The sequence below is a fragment of the Maniola hyperantus genome, chromosome 5 (assembly GCF_902806685.2).
Source record: "Maniola hyperantus chromosome 5, iAphHyp1.2, whole genome shotgun sequence".
NCBI classification, from domain to species: domain Eukaryota; kingdom Metazoa; phylum Arthropoda; class Insecta; order Lepidoptera; family Nymphalidae; genus Maniola; species Maniola hyperantus.
This window is the reverse complement of record NC_048540.1, coordinates 2668825-2687015: the sequence shown is the minus strand read 5'-3', so window position 1 is coordinate 2687015 and position 18191 is coordinate 2668825. Positions and strand designations below refer to the sequence as shown.

Here is an 18191-nt window from a genome sequence, read left to right as displayed (position 1 = left end):
GTATGTCACAGCTTCTTATTAAAAATAGGAAAATTAATGATCTCTACCGTCAAAGCAGAGCCATTTATAGGCTGGGATTAACTCCCACCCTCTGTATAAAAATATAGTGATACCATGTAAAGATTAAATTCAATAGAGTCAATAGAGTTTAAACTCTACTAAATTTATATACTTCAATTTCTACATTATACTCTATTTAAATCTACAATTACTTTATTTCTAAAATATAATAAAATCATAATTAAGTTTCATGAGTTTCGCCATGTAAGTACCATAGATTTGCCATTTATAATCTGTTAATGGTTCTGTCACGTCTGTAGTATTTTTTCTATCATTTTGACGTGCCTCTGTTTACAAATAAAATGTCTATGGTTTAGAATTAATTCTTAAGCAAAATCTAAAGAGTTTAGTAGCAATTTCAAGAAATAAATAGCAACTCTAACCATTTATCTTATACGGCCAAACTGACAATTGCTTCGTTCTCGAAGCAACAAAATAAAAACAAACAATTCGTAAAGTAAATAAAGTTGTCAAACAACATCAAAACATTTTTTTTCAAACAACATGTCTGTGGCTTCCAACAAAATAAAAAAAAACATTTTAAACATGTGTGTGACATACAAAATTACCACACAGTTTACTCTCAAAAATACAAGAAATATTTTTCTCGCCACAGCACATATGTTTCCAAACAAGATATCCTTTAACCCCATTGGTTTTAAACCAATATTAAAAAATATTTTTAACACCACTGGTATTAAAGCGATATTATAAAAATACTTTTCAACACCGTTGGTTCCAACGTTTTAAAGTATCATCTACAAAATATCCTTCAACACCATTGGTTTTAAGGCAACATCGTAAACCATCATAAAATTGTCCCTTAACACCATTGGTTTTGATCCATATATCACTATACAATTTTTCCATTGATCGAACATTTGGTCAAAGTTTTAAATAAATTCCAATAAAATATAGAGATGAATATTAAACAAAGAAAAATTGCAACTGAACAAATTGTAAATTATCAGAATTTAAAATAATATGTTTCATAAAAAAGAACCATCAAAATGAAAAAGTTACAAAAATATTAATATTTCAAAATAAGTTAAATCATAAGAACTTTTTTTCAATTTCAAGTTAATAATTTTGCAAAAATAATAAAATACCATCGACTCTTACTCCTAAAGTACCAAAGTCAAAAACAAAGGGTAGGTATATAAAAAGTAATTATATGTAAGATATATCAAAACAAAACTAACTACTATGTTAGAAGAAGTAAAAATAATCAAAGAGTAAACTTATCTAATTATCGTTATTTACTTTCAAAAATATTTTCTATTCAATCTCTTTTTGTCTATCTGCAATCAGTCCTTGGACTATACAAAAACATTTGTTGCTTCCCACATCCAATGATGTGCCAACAACCTTCCTTTTTAAATAAATACCAAAACATTTTTCCACAATAAAATATAAAAATCCAAAAAGATCGTAAATAAAAACATAAAGGTAGGTATCAAAAACTAAAATGTCAAAAAATACCACAAAAATAATTTACATTAAAAAGATCGTCAAAGAAGTAATCAATATCAAAAATAGTTAAACACTTCAAACATCAAAAACGTCAAAAAATCAAAAGTATTATTCAAACAAAACAACAAAATACGGCATTAAAAAATATTAAACACAAGTGGGTAGTCAATAATCTCTAAATTCCAATATTCTAAATTTAAGTTTCAGGTTTAACCATAGTCCACCACGCTGGCCAAGTGTGGATTGGCAGCTCCATTACATCACATTACATAACGGTGGGTATATATAAAAAAACAATGACATCAAACAATCAGTAGCTACTAGACTTAGCGGCATAGCAACAGGATAAGACATCAGCAGCCTAACCTATCCTTATATAAAAACTACAAAAATAAACTCCAACAAAATTTCTTAATTATTGTAGGTAGGTATCACAAATCTTTCATCTCTACGTTTCGCGAGTGAGAACTCCGATGCAAAGTCAATAGCAAATTTACAAAAATGGCCACGCTAATCGCGTTTCTGATCAATGAATCATCAATATTTAACGAATGATGCAATATGTATTTCTGTATTGTTCTTAATTTGAAACAAAATTACAACAAAAAAAATTTTTTTTTTTTCTTTTTTTTTTTGGTTCTTTTTTTTCCTTCTTTTCTCTCTGTCATTATGTAACACATAAATAAATTATATACATCTATTCGGCCAACCTGAAAAGTACTTCGTTCTCGAAGTACTTACATAGGAAATGCCTCAAGAACATAACTAAAAAAAAAGTAAGATGACTCAACACTCGTAAAACAATATTCAATGATTCAATGTCAACATCACTATCATATAAATTACGAATATACGGCTAGACGTCAGACGTAAATTAAAATAGAACACAAATTAATCATCAGTAAATATTTACTGACAAACTTGCTTTAGTTTTTCACCGCTCGGTCAGTCTGACATTTAACCACATTTTATCGTATGATCATTTAATAAAAATTCCATACCAACTAACTACCTGCAAATTTTTAACATTAATTTACGTAATATCGATTTGTGTTACTAGCTGGGACATCATGCGATTAAACACCTTCAAACATTAATCTGAGTCATTGAAACAGAACATCTATACTGAACACAAAATTACCCGCAAAAATTTTATTTATTTAGTACCCACATCTTTATTTCTATAATACAATTAGATTTAAAACAAATAAAATGACGACAGGTACTATGAAACTGTGTTACTACATTACACAGAGTATTAATAGGTCCATGATTACGCAATAAAACTTTCTAAGGCCTACCTGCCTGAAAAACTGTCTTGCAAAAAAGTTTTAATTCACTTTCACTTTTTTTTTTTCATACCATATTTTCATATTAAGATTTCCAGATTTAGGGTATCCAATGTCCATTGTGGTACCTCTCGTGGACGTCAGTCATCACAACGCCTGTTGGAACATCTTTGATGGCTTTTCACAAAGCCATCCGAATTCGCCGGTATTTCTGAAACTTGTACAAACTGCATTAGAAAAGGCACAATTCAGCCATATCGTATCCCACTTCTGATGCTAGATTAGCCTCAGAAGTATAGAGACAATAGAGTCAGGAATCACCTACTGAGAGCCTAAACCTTAGTTCGTTATCAAAAAGCTAGGGCGTGGTTGAAGGTAGAAAACAAAATAAAAGATTGTATAAGGAAATAAACTGTTTTATTCAGGGAAAAGTCCCTCCAAATCAAAGTTTATCTTTACCATTAATTATTGCTTTATCATTATATAATTTATTATTTCCTTTAAGAAAAATCTACCGCCAGTTCGAAAAAGCATATCTACCGAGAGAAAGAACTGGCAAGAAAAAACTCGGCGGTGTCTATTCACAATTATTGAAAAATAGATACAACTATGGTAGGTATTACCATAACATATCCAACCCACATAGGGTATAAGCATAAACTATTACAAAGGAATACCAGATGTATAACAAATTACACATTAACCAACACATAAAACAACATACATAGTATAACAATAGAAATATAAAATCAACAATATTCGTACCTGTAGGTATGTCACAGCTTCTTATTAAAAATAGGAAAATTAATGATCTCTACCGTCAAAGCAGAGCCATTTATAGGCTGGGATTAACTCCCACCCTCTGTATAAAAATATAGTGATACCATGTAAAGATTAAATTCAATAGAGTCAATAGAGTTTAAACTCTACTAAATTTATATACTTCAATTTCTACATTATACTCTATTTAAATCTACAATTACTTTATTTCTAAAATATAATAAAATCATAATTAAGTTTCATGAGTTTCGCCATGTAAGTACCATAGATTTGCCATTTATAATCTGTTAATGGTTCTGTCACGTCTGTAGTATTTTTTCTATCATTTTGACGTGCCTCTGTTTACAAATAAAATGTCTATGGTTTAGAATTAATTCTTAAGCAAAATCTAAAGAGTTTAGTAGCAATTTCAAGAAATAAATAGCAACTCTAACCATTTATCTTATACGTGCATGTTGTACAAGTCTCGACGTGTTCGTGAGTTTATTAACAATTTCCACAGTACCTACACGGAACTTAATCAATTTTTATTTCTTTTTCAGGCACCAATGCCGTTCTACGCGGGTGACCCCAACAGATTCCCCACGGCCTGGCAGACCGACCCGTCACAAGGTACGTAGCTTCGTCATGAAGGGCAAATGTTTTACGTTTGTTAAAAAGTTATTCGGAGTTTAATGTCTTCCGACCTTCCCTCAAACCCGTCTATATAAACATCAGACTAAATTTCTCTACTTTATTTATTGAAGGAAAACGTCGTCAGGAAACTTGCATCCGTGACAGTCCTCCATAATGTTCTCAAAGGTGTGTGCAGTGTGCCAATCAGCACTTGGCCAGAGCGTGGTGAACTAGGTACTTGTCTTAACTATTCTCATTTGGAGACGAGACCCGTACTCATTAGCGAGCTGGCGATGTTTTGACATGATGATGATGACGACTACAACGCATCTCGGGCATGGCACTATTCCTCATAGATACATGTACCTCAGTCCCACGAACTTAAAAACAATGTTCTGTTGAGATATTTTTATAAGAACAACGTGAAAGTATGTTTTTCCCGTTTTTAATTAACGCTGACAGTGGATTAGCGGCCCCTCATCACTTTAATGAACCGTTTTAATTATAACCATGCACCTTTATTTTAGGCAAGATCATTGTTACCCATTAATTTACATAAATAAACTTCTATACAATTTTGACCTACATACTAAGTTGTATGTGCTATTTTCAGGTTGGCAAAACCAGTTCATCCAGCAGCTTCCGACCCAAACAGGCCAAACCACACTAGATTATCAAGGCAACCACACTCCTTACGCCACGTCCCCCCACTATCAAGCAAATGCCACGTACACCGTCCAGAATGTCGCGACCACCTTCGATGTGACGAATAACACCTACTACCAGACCGGAGTTCAAGCGATACCAGCGCAGAGGCCGCCGTCGAATCGAGGAGCTTACACCCCAGTACCGTCTCCAAGAGCCCCTCATTATACAACGGAATATCAGCAGCAATATGCACAACAAGCTTCCACTCCTGGCGTTACAGCCGGTAATGACTCCAGGCCGGCCTCAGCTGCGTCCTATCAAAGTTCAGTAGCATCATCAGCCGCACCAGTGTACACAGTCAGTCAACAAAACTACGAGCGCACAGAGTACTCGTCGGAACAAACGGAAGAATATAGCAATGCGGAAAGTGGTACAGACACGAATAATGAGGCAGAGAGACAAGAATCGAATGCCTCAAATGGACAGCATTCGGGAAACGCCGAGCCTGGATACCTGCAGGGGAGCAACGGTCCGCGAGCTTCACTCGATTGTAACGGGTATTCGGGCACCTACACCAGCGGACAATACGAAAATGGGCAAACGCAAAACCAAAGCGATTGGCAGCAACGCCAGTGGCAGCATAACCAAAGAATACAAAATCAGCAACAACTACAAAACCAACAACAGTTACAGAATCAACAACAACTACAGAATCAACAACAGTTACAAAACCAGCAGCAGTTGCAAAATCAACAACAAATGCAGAACCAGCAACAAATGCAAAATCAACAGCAAATGCAGAATCAACAACAGATTCAAAATCAGCAACAACTACAAAATCAACAGCAACAAATACAAAATCAACAGCAAATAAATCAGATGCAAAGCCAACAGCAACAAATACAAAACCAGCAGCAAATTCAAAATCAAATGCAAAATCAACAACTACAAAACCAGCAAATGCAGCAACACAGACAAGACGAATCAGAGCAACAGATGTTTTCGCAGTCTGATAGGGTAAACTTGAATTCCAGACTGAAAACTATGATATTAAATAAGCAAAGTCATGTAAGGGATGGCACAAATACACCGCCGGATAAAGGTGATCCTGGAGAGGGACCTCCTAGGGTTATGGACGATAGAAAAAGTGGGGTTGCCGATGATAGAAATACCACCGGTCATTTTTTATCGTATAGCCACCATCTCCGAGATAATTACCGCATAGGCGATCAGGTTTACCCGGTCGCCGGTAATTATGCACAAAGCACTCACGCATACAGCGTGAGTGAATTCGGAGGTGGTGGCCACCAAGTATGGGAGGGGGGGACGGAAGTCTCGAAAGGTTATGACAGACATAGTTCGTCTAAAAACTTATCTAAGACTCCTCAAAAATTACCATCTTATACAGATATGAGAGGTCAGTATGGTACGTGTACGAATGTACCTTACGAAGCGCAAAAATATGCAGAAATGTACGGTAGTGATAATTTAGGATATAATCAACAAGATAGTAAAGATTTTCAATCTAAGATGCTAATTGGACCAGTGTCAGATATCAACAAACAAAACTGCGCGAACGCGCGTGATGTTAACGCACAAAAGAGAGCTTATGATAGAGAATCGTATGATGCTAAATTTAGACACCCATCAGCCCCGTTAATACCGAAATTAGAAATTCCTGATAATTACCAATATGGTAAAGAAACTATTAAATTGGAACCACAGAGATTGATGGGCCAACATGCATATCTTAAATCAATTGAAGAGCCAGTGAGCAATATTTACAAAGAATACCCGAATGGACTTGTTCCGAGGATACCACAGAATACAGTTTTACCACCAATATCAACAATTAAAAACGAGGGTTTCAGTCAAAAACCTCCAAATTATCAGAACTTTCAACAGTTACCTTACGAAAGAAAAACTGTTACAAGCGACGCCTATGTACCAAGAATCCAGGAGAATTCAGGTTTTCAGAAATATAATAGAAACTTTGAATCCAAATTTACCAGAGAATTGAATCACCGAAATAATTCTGAAAGAAGTCCAACGGTTGATTCAAGACCACCGTATTACATAGAACAGATAAAATCAGAACATTCGCCGCCAGGTCATAAGATTTATAAAAACATAGGTTATGGTCCACCGAGAAATGAACCGTATAAATTCGCAGGCGAAGGGGGCCCTGTTTCTATCAAAAATGAAATTGGTTATGCATGTTGTAGACAAGGATCTACAAAGAAACCTCCACCTGAACACTTAAGGGACGGGGCCTGTCCGGGACTCCAAACTAAAGATGAAGTGTTAGAAGATGACCCTGATTCTGCAGATAAACCTGACTCTAAAGGTCCATCAAAGCCTGGCACGCCTGTACCAGATCCATACGCTAAAGCTCCTAAAGAAAATCAATTTAATTACTCAAAAGAATATTTAGAAAACCTTGAAAGGTTAAAAAATAATTCAAGAACGGAGGTACCAGACTGCAATTGTTTTCCAACTGACAAAAATCCTCCAGAACCTGGCAGCTACTACACTCATCTAGGTAAGAAATATCTAGTTAAAGTATAGTATCTGCATTCTGAATAATTCTCTATCGACAAATTTAAAATGTCAAATCTTTCTTGTTTTTACAGGAGCTGCATCTTCTTTAGCAGAGTTGAGAAAAGATCTCGAGGCACGGACAGGACTCTCGGGCAAGGAACTAAGGATAGAGAAAATCTGCTACACTGGGAAAGAGGGCAAAACTGCTCAAGGTTGCCCCATGGCTAAGTGGGTGAGTGTATGGATCGCGATTTTTAGTACTTACATTATAGCACATTAAATTTTCATTTGCATTTTACCAAACCATCAGTTTTATCTTATACTTATTTTTATTTTTCTCTCCCATTCTCGCACCGTCGGTCGCCAGGCTACCAAAGCTTAATAAATTTTTTAAAAGCACAATTTTCCACAAGACTACGCCTTTATTATTTTAAAAGTTTGTAGAAGCCGTTTTGGCACCAATCACCCATCATGTTACAAAAACTTGTTCCCTTTTTTTAAAATCTAAAATATTTTTAAGGGGCTTTTACAGGGGCTATATGCCAGCCCCATCGTTACAAACTAAATTAAAATCTAACTACATAGTTAAACCTAAAACTATGACAATTTTAGAACTTTTTCCCTTTTATTTCAGGTGATAAGACGATCAAATTACACAGAGAAGGTGTTGGTGGTAGTGAAGTTCCGTAACGGCCACAAATGTGCAACATCCTGGATAGTAGTGTGTTTAGTGGCCTGGGAGGGAATACCGCAGTCGGAAGCCGATCTCGACTATACATTGCTGTCGCATAAACTGAACCGATATGGACTGCCGACCACTCGTCGATGCGCCACGAATGAAAATAGGACTTGTGCTTGTCAAGGTAAGTATGAATTGAAACTTTCTGTTCATATCGAAATTCTACTATTAGTTTATAAACGTTTTTATTTATCTTCGTTTTTCAAACATATAAATTCAGATGAATTTAATTCATCTAAGCATCTAATTTTAAAATCAAAATTTTGACTAGTAAACTATACCAAGCCAAATATTTGAGATGAGATTTCATGTTTTTAATCACTTGACCACTTTGACACGACAAAGCATATTCCAGGAAAGATATTTTTAGATTGTTAGGCCTCTCTTCCTCATCTCTCTCTCGTTAGTCTCTTTTAATCTAATAATATATCCTTTACATATATCATAGGGTTTTGGCCATAGTCTACCACGCTGGCCATGTGCGGATTGGTAGACTTCACACCTTTGAGAACATTATGGAGAACTCTCAGGCATGCAGGTTTCCTCACGATGTTTACCTTCAGCGTTAAAGCAAGTGATATTTAATTAATTAAAACGCACATCGAAAAGTTAGAGGTGCGTGCCCGGGATCGAACCCCCGGACGTCCTAACCACTAGGCTAGGCTCCTTTATATATGCTTCTACTGAATTCTATCACTCTGACCGAATTTTCAGAGCGCTGTTTGCTCTGATACTGTCCAACCACCACCAGATTGAAGAGATTCCCCGTAGCCGTTTGCCCTCATAACCAAATGATACCAACTTATTTACTAACTACGAAGTATTTCCTCTTTCCAGGCCTCGATCCCGAGACATGCGGTGCTTCCTACAGTTTCGGCTGCTCCTGGTCCATGTATTACAATGGATGCAAGTACGCCCGTTCGAAAACCGTCCGCAAGTTCCGACTTTCGGTCAAAACTGAGGAGAGCGAGATTGAGGAGCGCATGCATGTGCTGGCGACCCTTCTGAGCCCTTTGTACACCAACCTTGCGCCCAAGTCCTTCGAGAACCAGTGCCAGTTTGAAAAGGAAGCTTCCGACTGCCGTTTGGGGTTTAAAGCCGGACGCCCGTTTTCAGGTATGACACGTCATATTGATTGTGAAACTACTTCTATAAGACGGTTCTATGTGTGGTTAATCAAGTGTGAAGAAATACATCAGAATATAATACAATGAACCAAAAGCTTAATTTGCTGTAATCCGCTGAAACAGGTCGAATCTGTATGATTAAAACACACTCGACGCACGTTTCGCCCCGACACCGGAGCATCTTCAGACCTGTAGACCTTACAACGCACAATTGCAAAGAGCGTTTTTTTTTTTGCTTTGAAAATTGAAACAACAATCAGAATCGATGTTAAAGCCTCTCCTTTTACATTTCAGGTGTAACAGCGTGCATAGACTTTTGTGCGCACGCGCATCGAGATTTGCACAATATGAACAACGGCTGCACGGCTGTCGTCACCCTCGCCAAGCACCGCGCGCTGTCCAAACCAAGCGACGAACAATTGCACGTCCTTCCTTTGTACGTCATCGACAACACGGATGAGTTTGGCTCCAAGGAAGCTCAGGAGGAGAAGATCAAAAGCGGGGCTCTTGAAGTCTTGGACAAGTGAGTGGTGATGTACAATTTGTATATTTTTTATCATTAGTTAAGTTAAAACATCATCTTTATCACTGGTTATTAAGCTGCTGAACTTATGAAAAGCACGTGCCGAAGAAATGATAGCACATTACACATTTACATTGCGACCTATCTTAGCTGTAGAGTAATGCATATAGTTCCTTAATCTAAGGAGTAAAAGCGCGGAAGTAAGAATTTTCTACGTCACTTTGCTGCTGTCATTTCCATTACTTTCATTGTTGTTGAATCGAGTTTTCTTGCGCCGCAGACCTGTAGGTACTGATTCCAATAAGGAATTGAATTTCCACACCAAACAAAATTAATGAAACTTAGTTTCACTATCACTAATTTAGCTCTTAACTTTTCAGATATCCAATGGAGGTTCGAGTACGATCTGTTCCTTTACAACCCTGCAGACGTCACGGCAAAAAGAGAAAAGATGAAGAAAACACTGAAACAAATAACAGCTCAACTAACGCTTCCCAGCAGAGCCCCGGGAACCAGAAAAAACCTCCGTCTCAGTGCTCAACGCCTGCGCCCAAGACTCCTCAACCAATCGACGTCAGAAACAACGCCAGTCCAAGGAGCCAAAGCAGCGCTTCACCCCGAGCCACCACTCCAGCGATGAACCAACCAACTCCACCTTTTACCAACAATCCACATTACAACTCCGCCTTTGTCAATCCAAATATGCACAACCCTAATTCAGGATTAATGAACCCAAATTTAGGCAACCCCGCTCTTCTCGATATGGCAAGTATGATAGACAATTTCACCGATGCCCAATTACAGAGTAATCAAATATCTAGTACCGTTTTAGATTCACCGTACAACCCTTACGATCAAAGCTACCATTTACATAGCCAAAACCCAGTATATAACCATAATCAGGTGCCTGCGCTAGCGGAAAATAATCACCAAAGCTCAAACCCTAACCAGTTACCAAGTTTTAACCCTACGTTACAGAAGAGAGATCAACAATATAATACTCAGAATCCTGCACAAGTAGAAAATGCTCAACAACACTGGCCTGAGTTTGAAAATTCTGAAATATTTAACAATGTCGTTAAGGAAGATCCCGATTCAACCACAGCACATCTGAATGTGACTCACAATAATTACAGTCCCGATTCTAATCGCAGTGATACTAATTCAGATCAAATGAACAAAAGTAATACAGAAACAGAGAAACTCAATAGTATTGGAATGACACAAAAACTGCCCGAATTCGATATGCCAAACTCTCCGAGATTAACAGAGATTTCGCAAAAAACACAACACACTCCTGAGTCGCCAGCTCCTTCGCCTCAAGATCTCAAGTCACCCAATCCTGATAACCAAGACATTCGTAAAAGTGTATGGAAGTCACCCGATTCAAAAAACTGGGATCCTACGAAGCCTAGGGATCAAATGAGTGAAAATGAAAACGCTCTGTTCAGGGTACCCAAAGCGAGGCCTCCGTCACGTTCGCAATACGTTAATAATCCTCCCGAAGGCATGGAAAATTCCACTTTTCTAAAACCATACCCACCTTCTGAGAGACCACAGCTAAACCATGGCTATGAAAACAGAAGTCCATATGACAACAAAATGAATGCTGCACCACCAACATCAGCGCTCCAAACAAATTACACCATTAGCCACGAAGACAGCCAAACTACCGTCGTAAATAAAACGGTTACGGAATTTACTGGGAACAATTTCCATCCAGTCAACCAGACAAGTTACGCCAACCAGTCGCCCGTGCAAGGCTATGGCAACTACCCACCAATGACTAATGCTTATGCTTTCACGTCAAATCCCTACGGCCATTTTAATCCCTATGAAAATTCCTATAATGATTACAATAGTTTGGCATATTACAATGCAGAAAAATACAAAAGAGAGGAGTTAATACGAAATTCGCACTGTTACAATTCATATGGATACCAGTACAATCCCAACTTCGCAGCCAATTTCTACCAAAACACGAGTCCCAACTGGTGCCAAACTTCGCCTAACTGGTGCTTATACCCTCCTCCACCTTTCTCAATTCCATATCCACCAGAACCACCCAAGGCGGAACCTATCGGAGAAGTTACCGGTATAAGTGACAATCTGGAATGTTTTAAAGACAGTCAAATGGGTGGTGTGGCGATTGCTCTAGGCCATGGAAGCGTATTATTTGAATGCGCAAAGCACGAAATGCATTCAACTACAGCAGTAAGAAGTCCCAACAGGGTCAATCCAACTCGAATATCTCTAGTTTTCTATCAGCACAGAAACTTAAACCGTCCCAAACACGGTCTCGAGGAGTGGGAAGAAAAGATGAGGTTAAAGAAGTTGGGCTTAAATCCACCGACACCGGGCACTCCCGGTCCAAATTCCAATTCAGTTTCGCCTGCGACGACTCCAGGGCCGGAACATAGACAGACTCCGGTGCCAGAAAAATGGAAGAGTAACGAGAATAGTATACCAGGTGGATACAGTTCTCTGTCGGCTCTAGTGGAAGCGACGAATGCCGCTAAGAAGAGTGGGCAGATTATGTTGCGAGCAGATACGGCGACCACGATGTCGTGGACGACACTTTTCCCCATGCACCCATGTACGGTGACGGGTCCGTATCAGGAGTCGGGTACCTGACGCGCGTTGCTACCCCGCGTCGCTCTTCCGAGAGACGGAGTGAAATCCCTTCCGTAGCCATGTAAGCTCTGAGTTGCCTTCGATATCAGTCTTCTAGACTATGTGCTTTCCAAATTATTTTGTAGTTCCTGGATTTATAGAAGTTAAGCTCTCAAGTCTCGACGACTGGTCCAATGTTCCCGTGATATTCCTTTTTTGCATTTACATCGGAATTGACTACCGTTTTAACATGTATTTTGCGATGTGAACCGAGTGAGTTTTTAATCAAAGATGTAATTTAAGTTTTATATTTTAATAGTGTTTATCGCATTTCAGCTAGTCTTACGTTACTACATTAGTATCGATCGTATCTCGTAGGCCGTAACCGTAGAGTTATTTGTATATTGTCGTATTTAGTTTTACCGGCGACTCGAACGTTTTTTAATAGGTTTATATTTTTACATGCTCTGTGTAAAATAGTGGCATTAGCGTACGATTTGTCTGCATATTTTGACAATGTTCTAATTAAGCGCATATGCGGCGATTTGTGCGATGCAATGATCTCATAAATACTAACTCTACAATTAATCGATTATTCAGAGCGAAAGTACAAAACATCACAAGTTGAGGCTATAGTGCCACGTGACGTCGACGATCCTGTTTTACTTATAGATATTTTTGTACCTCGGTCTGCGTATTAGTTACTTTATATTTTAATTATCATTCCTCTGCCTGTCCGGTTGTTCGTTTGCATTTCATTAGTACGAGTCAACTCCTAAGATCATGGCAGTACGTCATACGTGTATATCACAAACATAACGAGTGCTTTTATATTAGGTTAAGAGGTGTGTATTTTTAACTTTTAGACTATTTAACTTATTTATATTGTATTACGTGAATCATTTTCTTTGTAATAATTTACTTAGTGTTATGATAGGTATTAATATTTAATATATTTGCTTTACGATTTGACATTAAATTATTGGCAGTTGTTTTACGCATGTTCAAGAGCCTTCTTTGCCATAGTCTCGACGAGAGTGCCTGCCACCGGCGGAACCCAGAAACTTAAATTCTTGTCTTAAATCTCATTTTTGACATATTGAATGTGACCTTAATTAAGAATTGATTGCATCAACGACCTCTACGTATTACGGACTGGACGGATCGTACCAAACAAAAATGTTTGCGGGCTCTTGCCCGCTTTAGCTCACTTTCCTTTATAACTTGATGGCCAGAGCTTCATAGAACACAGTTTTTGTTCGGAATGAACCATCTAGTGCATACACAGAGATCGTTGCGATTGTGTCTAATAATGTTCTGCTACTTTAGCGATTGTGAAAATTTTATAATTACGTTCATACATTAAAATAAAAGAGTAACTAAATTACATACGTTTATAAGATAGTGTTTGCGGAAACTTCAGGCGCTTGGAAAGATTATAAAGTAGGCATATTATTGAAAATGAATGAGAACATACTGATGAATAGTTATTAATATATAATTAGGTTAAGGAGAAGTTTGTTTTAAAGATTAAACTATTGATATAGTTTATATTTTTTACGTGTACGTATTTATTGAATGGTAAATTTATTGGAACGTGAAATTATTTATAGGTAAAAAGTTTTGAGAATGTCAAAACTTATAAAAACTAAGCAATAATAGACAACGGGGTCTATGTACATTGTAACGTAGGCGGTAGGAGTGAGGGATATTAAATTAAATAACGAATGGTGCGATTTTCGGTCAGTCTTATGACTCTTATGGAATGCTTGACCTTTTAGAAATTGCCTTTTTTCGACTTGATATTGTTTTAACATTGGTAAATGCCTGTGTCTTGCCATTATTCTTAACGTCTATGGCAACGTTCAAACGGTCAATAAATATCGTGATAATCCCGTCAATAATTTTTATTGATGTGTAATAAAGCTATAACAACGTCTTTAACGTTGTAGATACTCATATTGAGACCGGGATCAGGATATTGTATTGTGATATTTATTGACGTTTAACCCTTGCTTATATAGTCATCTGTAGATACATCGTGTGTCAAGACATATCAGAAGCATTCACAGTTACGTATAATCACAAAAATTATGTAAACCTGAATAGGTGTGTGATATTTAAGTATTTATAGAGACTCAACCTCTTTTTATTTTTGTAAACTATAAGATACGTTGAAAACAAAATGAAATGAATTGCTTAAAAATTAACATTTACATTGAATTTTCTGTGAAATTTGCAATAATATTGTGTCTTTAATACAGCCAAGTGTAACTGATATCGAGCAAGTTTTTATACTTAAATTCAACCAAAGGATATTTTTTGCTTTCTTGAGCTACTTTACTTTCTTATATTACAGTTTTATGTTATTATTACTGATCAAAGAAATCAACGTGAAAAATATTTTTTATTTTATTTTTTTAACTGACCAAATTTGGCTATATAAAGCGTAATTATGTCAATAAAATGAAACTAGAATTTAAAATAGTTTGATATTATCTTTTTATTTCGTAGTCTGGGGCCTTATTCGGCATGATATTCATACCTTTCGTGACGTTTTTATAACATCTAACTTGAAAGTCCGTGGAAGCAGAAGCTGCACAAAATCATAATCATTAATTCGCTCTTGGTTACCATTTTTAAGGAAGGAAAGGTTTGAACAGTCAATAAATATCGTTACATTCATGAATATGGGGGTGTTACACTATCAATACCGTATCACTTTTCTGGGATCGCAGGATTTCAAGGATTCGGATACATTGCGAACCTGACAATAAAATACCGTCAACATTTCCTCGATACAGAATCGCGATATCGCGTATTGCGTGATAATATTGATATTCTAACAGGCCTCTGCCATATTATCAATAATTTTTACAACGTTTGGAAATAGAATCTTGGTCAATATTAAAACAGGTATCACGACATTGAATTGCGATATTTATTGCTTATCTGAAAGTAGACAAAGAATCAGGGCCCTGGGGATACTGAAGTAATCTTTTACTTTAAGGCGTGAATGCTGTTTAAAGGTTGTATAACTGATGTAGAGGTTAACCCTTGGAACGTTTTTATAAGATCATCTAGGCCACACTAGGAACCTGTGATATACCATTAACTCACGAGTGCTTGACTGCTTGTATGTGTCTTGTTGTCTTCAAACGTGTTGTGAATCGGGGACACAACGTTGACTAAAGGGTGCGTTTTGGGAGGCATGTGGAGATATTTTCAGACGACTGCGCGTGCAATTTACCTGTTAAACGTGTTTTAAGTACCTTAATTTATAACTATCGTGAGTGATTTCCATTATACATGTATGACAAACCGGCTTTACTCACGTATTTAGTCGATGTTAGTCCGACTAGTTTAGAACCCATCCGGGGTCCTTTTCCACAGGACTCGGTTGAGCCTGCGTACGTCGACTAAATACGTGAGTAAAGTCGGTTTGTCATACATGTATAAATTATTCAATTTACGTCTTGGGTTTCTTTTCATTAATTGCGTTGGAATTAACCGGCACTCACTGTAGATAAGATAAAAAGAGTTTCATAAATATCTAATTTTTTTTTGATAATATAAGTAGGTACCTATGGTATTTATTTATTGTGTAGGTAATACGCAATTTTACTCTTTCCTTTACTTTTATGAGTTTTACAGTTATTTATTTACGCAAATTTTGTATTATCTGAATACTTTGTTCTTTAAATGCAATTGTAACGTTAGCGTTTGTCTAAATTACGTGCTCCCAAAAACGTACCTTAACATTTTAAAAGACAGCTTATAAGTTTTTTGCAATAATATTAACTTGTGTCGTCGATAATAATAAAGAAACAAAAATAGTTATGCCACAAACCAAAAACGACCAGTATTTTTAAATATTGTAACCAAAAACTCTTCTTTTGTTAAGATTACTTATTCAAAGAATGTAAATATAGTTCCCGTCACGAAAGTTGAAAATCTCTTTCCATTTTAAAACAAAATCGAGTGCGCTGTGCGGTGTTCTAATCTTCCCCATAAAATTCCTTATTACGAGTTCGCATATCACGGCAACGTTGGAAGATATCGAGTATCGTAACACAAGGTCAGAAGGAAAAGTAGTACCTACTTTACTACAGATTTTCAAAGTTTTCGATTACGATACTGATTATAAAAATGTACGAACAATTTCAAATTTTGATAAATCAAAAATATTTATTTCATGAGCCGATATGGACACAGCCTGGATAACTTGTGGCTCCTAACACACTGAAACTATAAATCAACTAAAATCAAGTGAACTTTTTTTTCTTAAATAACTAAATTATTACTTGCATAACCATAAATAAATTAAACTAAATTTACAATCTCATCGATTTCACCGCAGTATTTAGATTGTCGACGATATCAGATGAGTCGCAGGGAGCCGCTGGATTCAGGCGGCGCAAGACCGTGGCGTGTGGAAGGCCGTACAAGAGACCTATGGCCAGCAGTGGACGTCTATCGATTGATGATGATGATGATGATGATTTAGATTGTAACCAAGATACTGGCAGCATTGCCCCATTGCATGATCAGATTAATTATTATTTGACTATTTTATTTTTTTATTTTATTTTATTTGACTAACCAACAACATTTACACATACACAAGTATTTACATACAAAAGGATTTATAACTAAAGGACACATAGCATAAACGTTAACAACTGGCTAGTACATAAGATTTAGGTACAATGATGTTATGACTTTAAAAGGCAGTAAAGTAAAGCAAAATGTAATAATCTATACTGAGATCTGTAATATAGATAATAGAGCATAGGTACTTTGACTTTGCTCAGACTTTAGACGGAGTTAAAACAAGACAGACTTGTTAAAAATATAAGTCTGTCTCGTTTTAACTCTGTCTTAAGTCTGAGCAGTCTAATATTTTATTAAATTTCAGCCTTAAAAAAGTTCACTTAGCTTGATTTTACCTTGGCCTTGTTTCAACTCGAAATCCAATTATAACGTTGTCAAGATCTGCACTCTCTTCGAACTCTTGTCTATGGAAATCGAATAACCTGTCGACAACGTGCGATAGATAAAACTGCTCACTTTTTCAACATTCGTGACGTGTAACTGTGAAGTGGGTTTACCAATGTGGATGTTTTTACGTGTATCCAAAATCGAGTTCGGTGTTCGTTGCGTTTAAGTTACGAGTCGACGACGGACTTATTATTATGTATTTTGTGTAATAATAATTTGTCTTCTGCCAAAACAAAAGAATGTGTCATGTAAATAGAACTACCATTATTTATTAATATAATAATTTAAAAAAGACAATTGCCTTGTTTTATTTATTACTGCTATACTATACTTTTACTATAATAGTTACCTTGCTTAGCTTAGCAGAAAAATCTACTCCTTTGAAATAGAAAGTATACAATACTCAGATAGTTTGGCACGTGTATAGTACGCGACAGGTCGAGATGGCAATTGGGGTATAAGGCGGGGAACGCCCCGTACACCGGGTTAGCGCAGGGACTGTACGGGTGTGCGGAGCGTTCCCTCCTCGAGGTGCATCTACTTAAGGAAATGCCGTATACCTACCCTGAAGATGCTACTTTAATTCCAGTCAGAAAAGTAAGTGCTGTATCTGGCGGCCACAGGTTTTGGCAAGGAACTATGAAATGGAGGCGATCACAACGGATCGGAAGCGGTCGAAGTAATACAGGGTATTCAAGAACCTGCATATCCCCAAAGAAAAGTACCTCTCCGAGTTATCGGGGCAAATGAAGAGACCAAAGTCGGTTCCCCATGCAGTTACC

At 36.9% G+C, this 18191-nt stretch overlaps 1 protein-coding gene across 4 annotated transcripts in view; it reads left to right on the top strand.

The window, feature by feature from the left end:
* Positions 1-17706, top strand: part of Tet (Ten-Eleven Translocation (TET) family protein) — a 174310-nt gene extending 156604 nt beyond the window's left edge. For all 4 annotated transcript variants that reach the window (XM_069498626.1, XM_034968382.2, XM_069498627.1 and 1 more), the window contains 7 exons: positions 4145-4214; positions 4831-7407; positions 7499-7638; positions 8041-8269; positions 8983-9261; positions 9567-9795; positions 10176-17706. In XM_069498626.1, the coding sequence (XP_069354727.1) occupies positions 4145-4214; positions 4831-7407; positions 7499-7638; positions 8041-8269; positions 8983-9261; positions 9567-9795; positions 10176-12429 (5778 nt within the window). In that variant the 3' untranslated portion in view covers positions 12430-17706. The remainder of the gene's footprint in view (positions 1-4144; positions 4215-4830; positions 7408-7498; positions 7639-8040; positions 8270-8982; positions 9262-9566; positions 9796-10175) is intronic.
* The last annotated feature ends 485 nt before the right edge of the window (positions 17707-18191 follow it).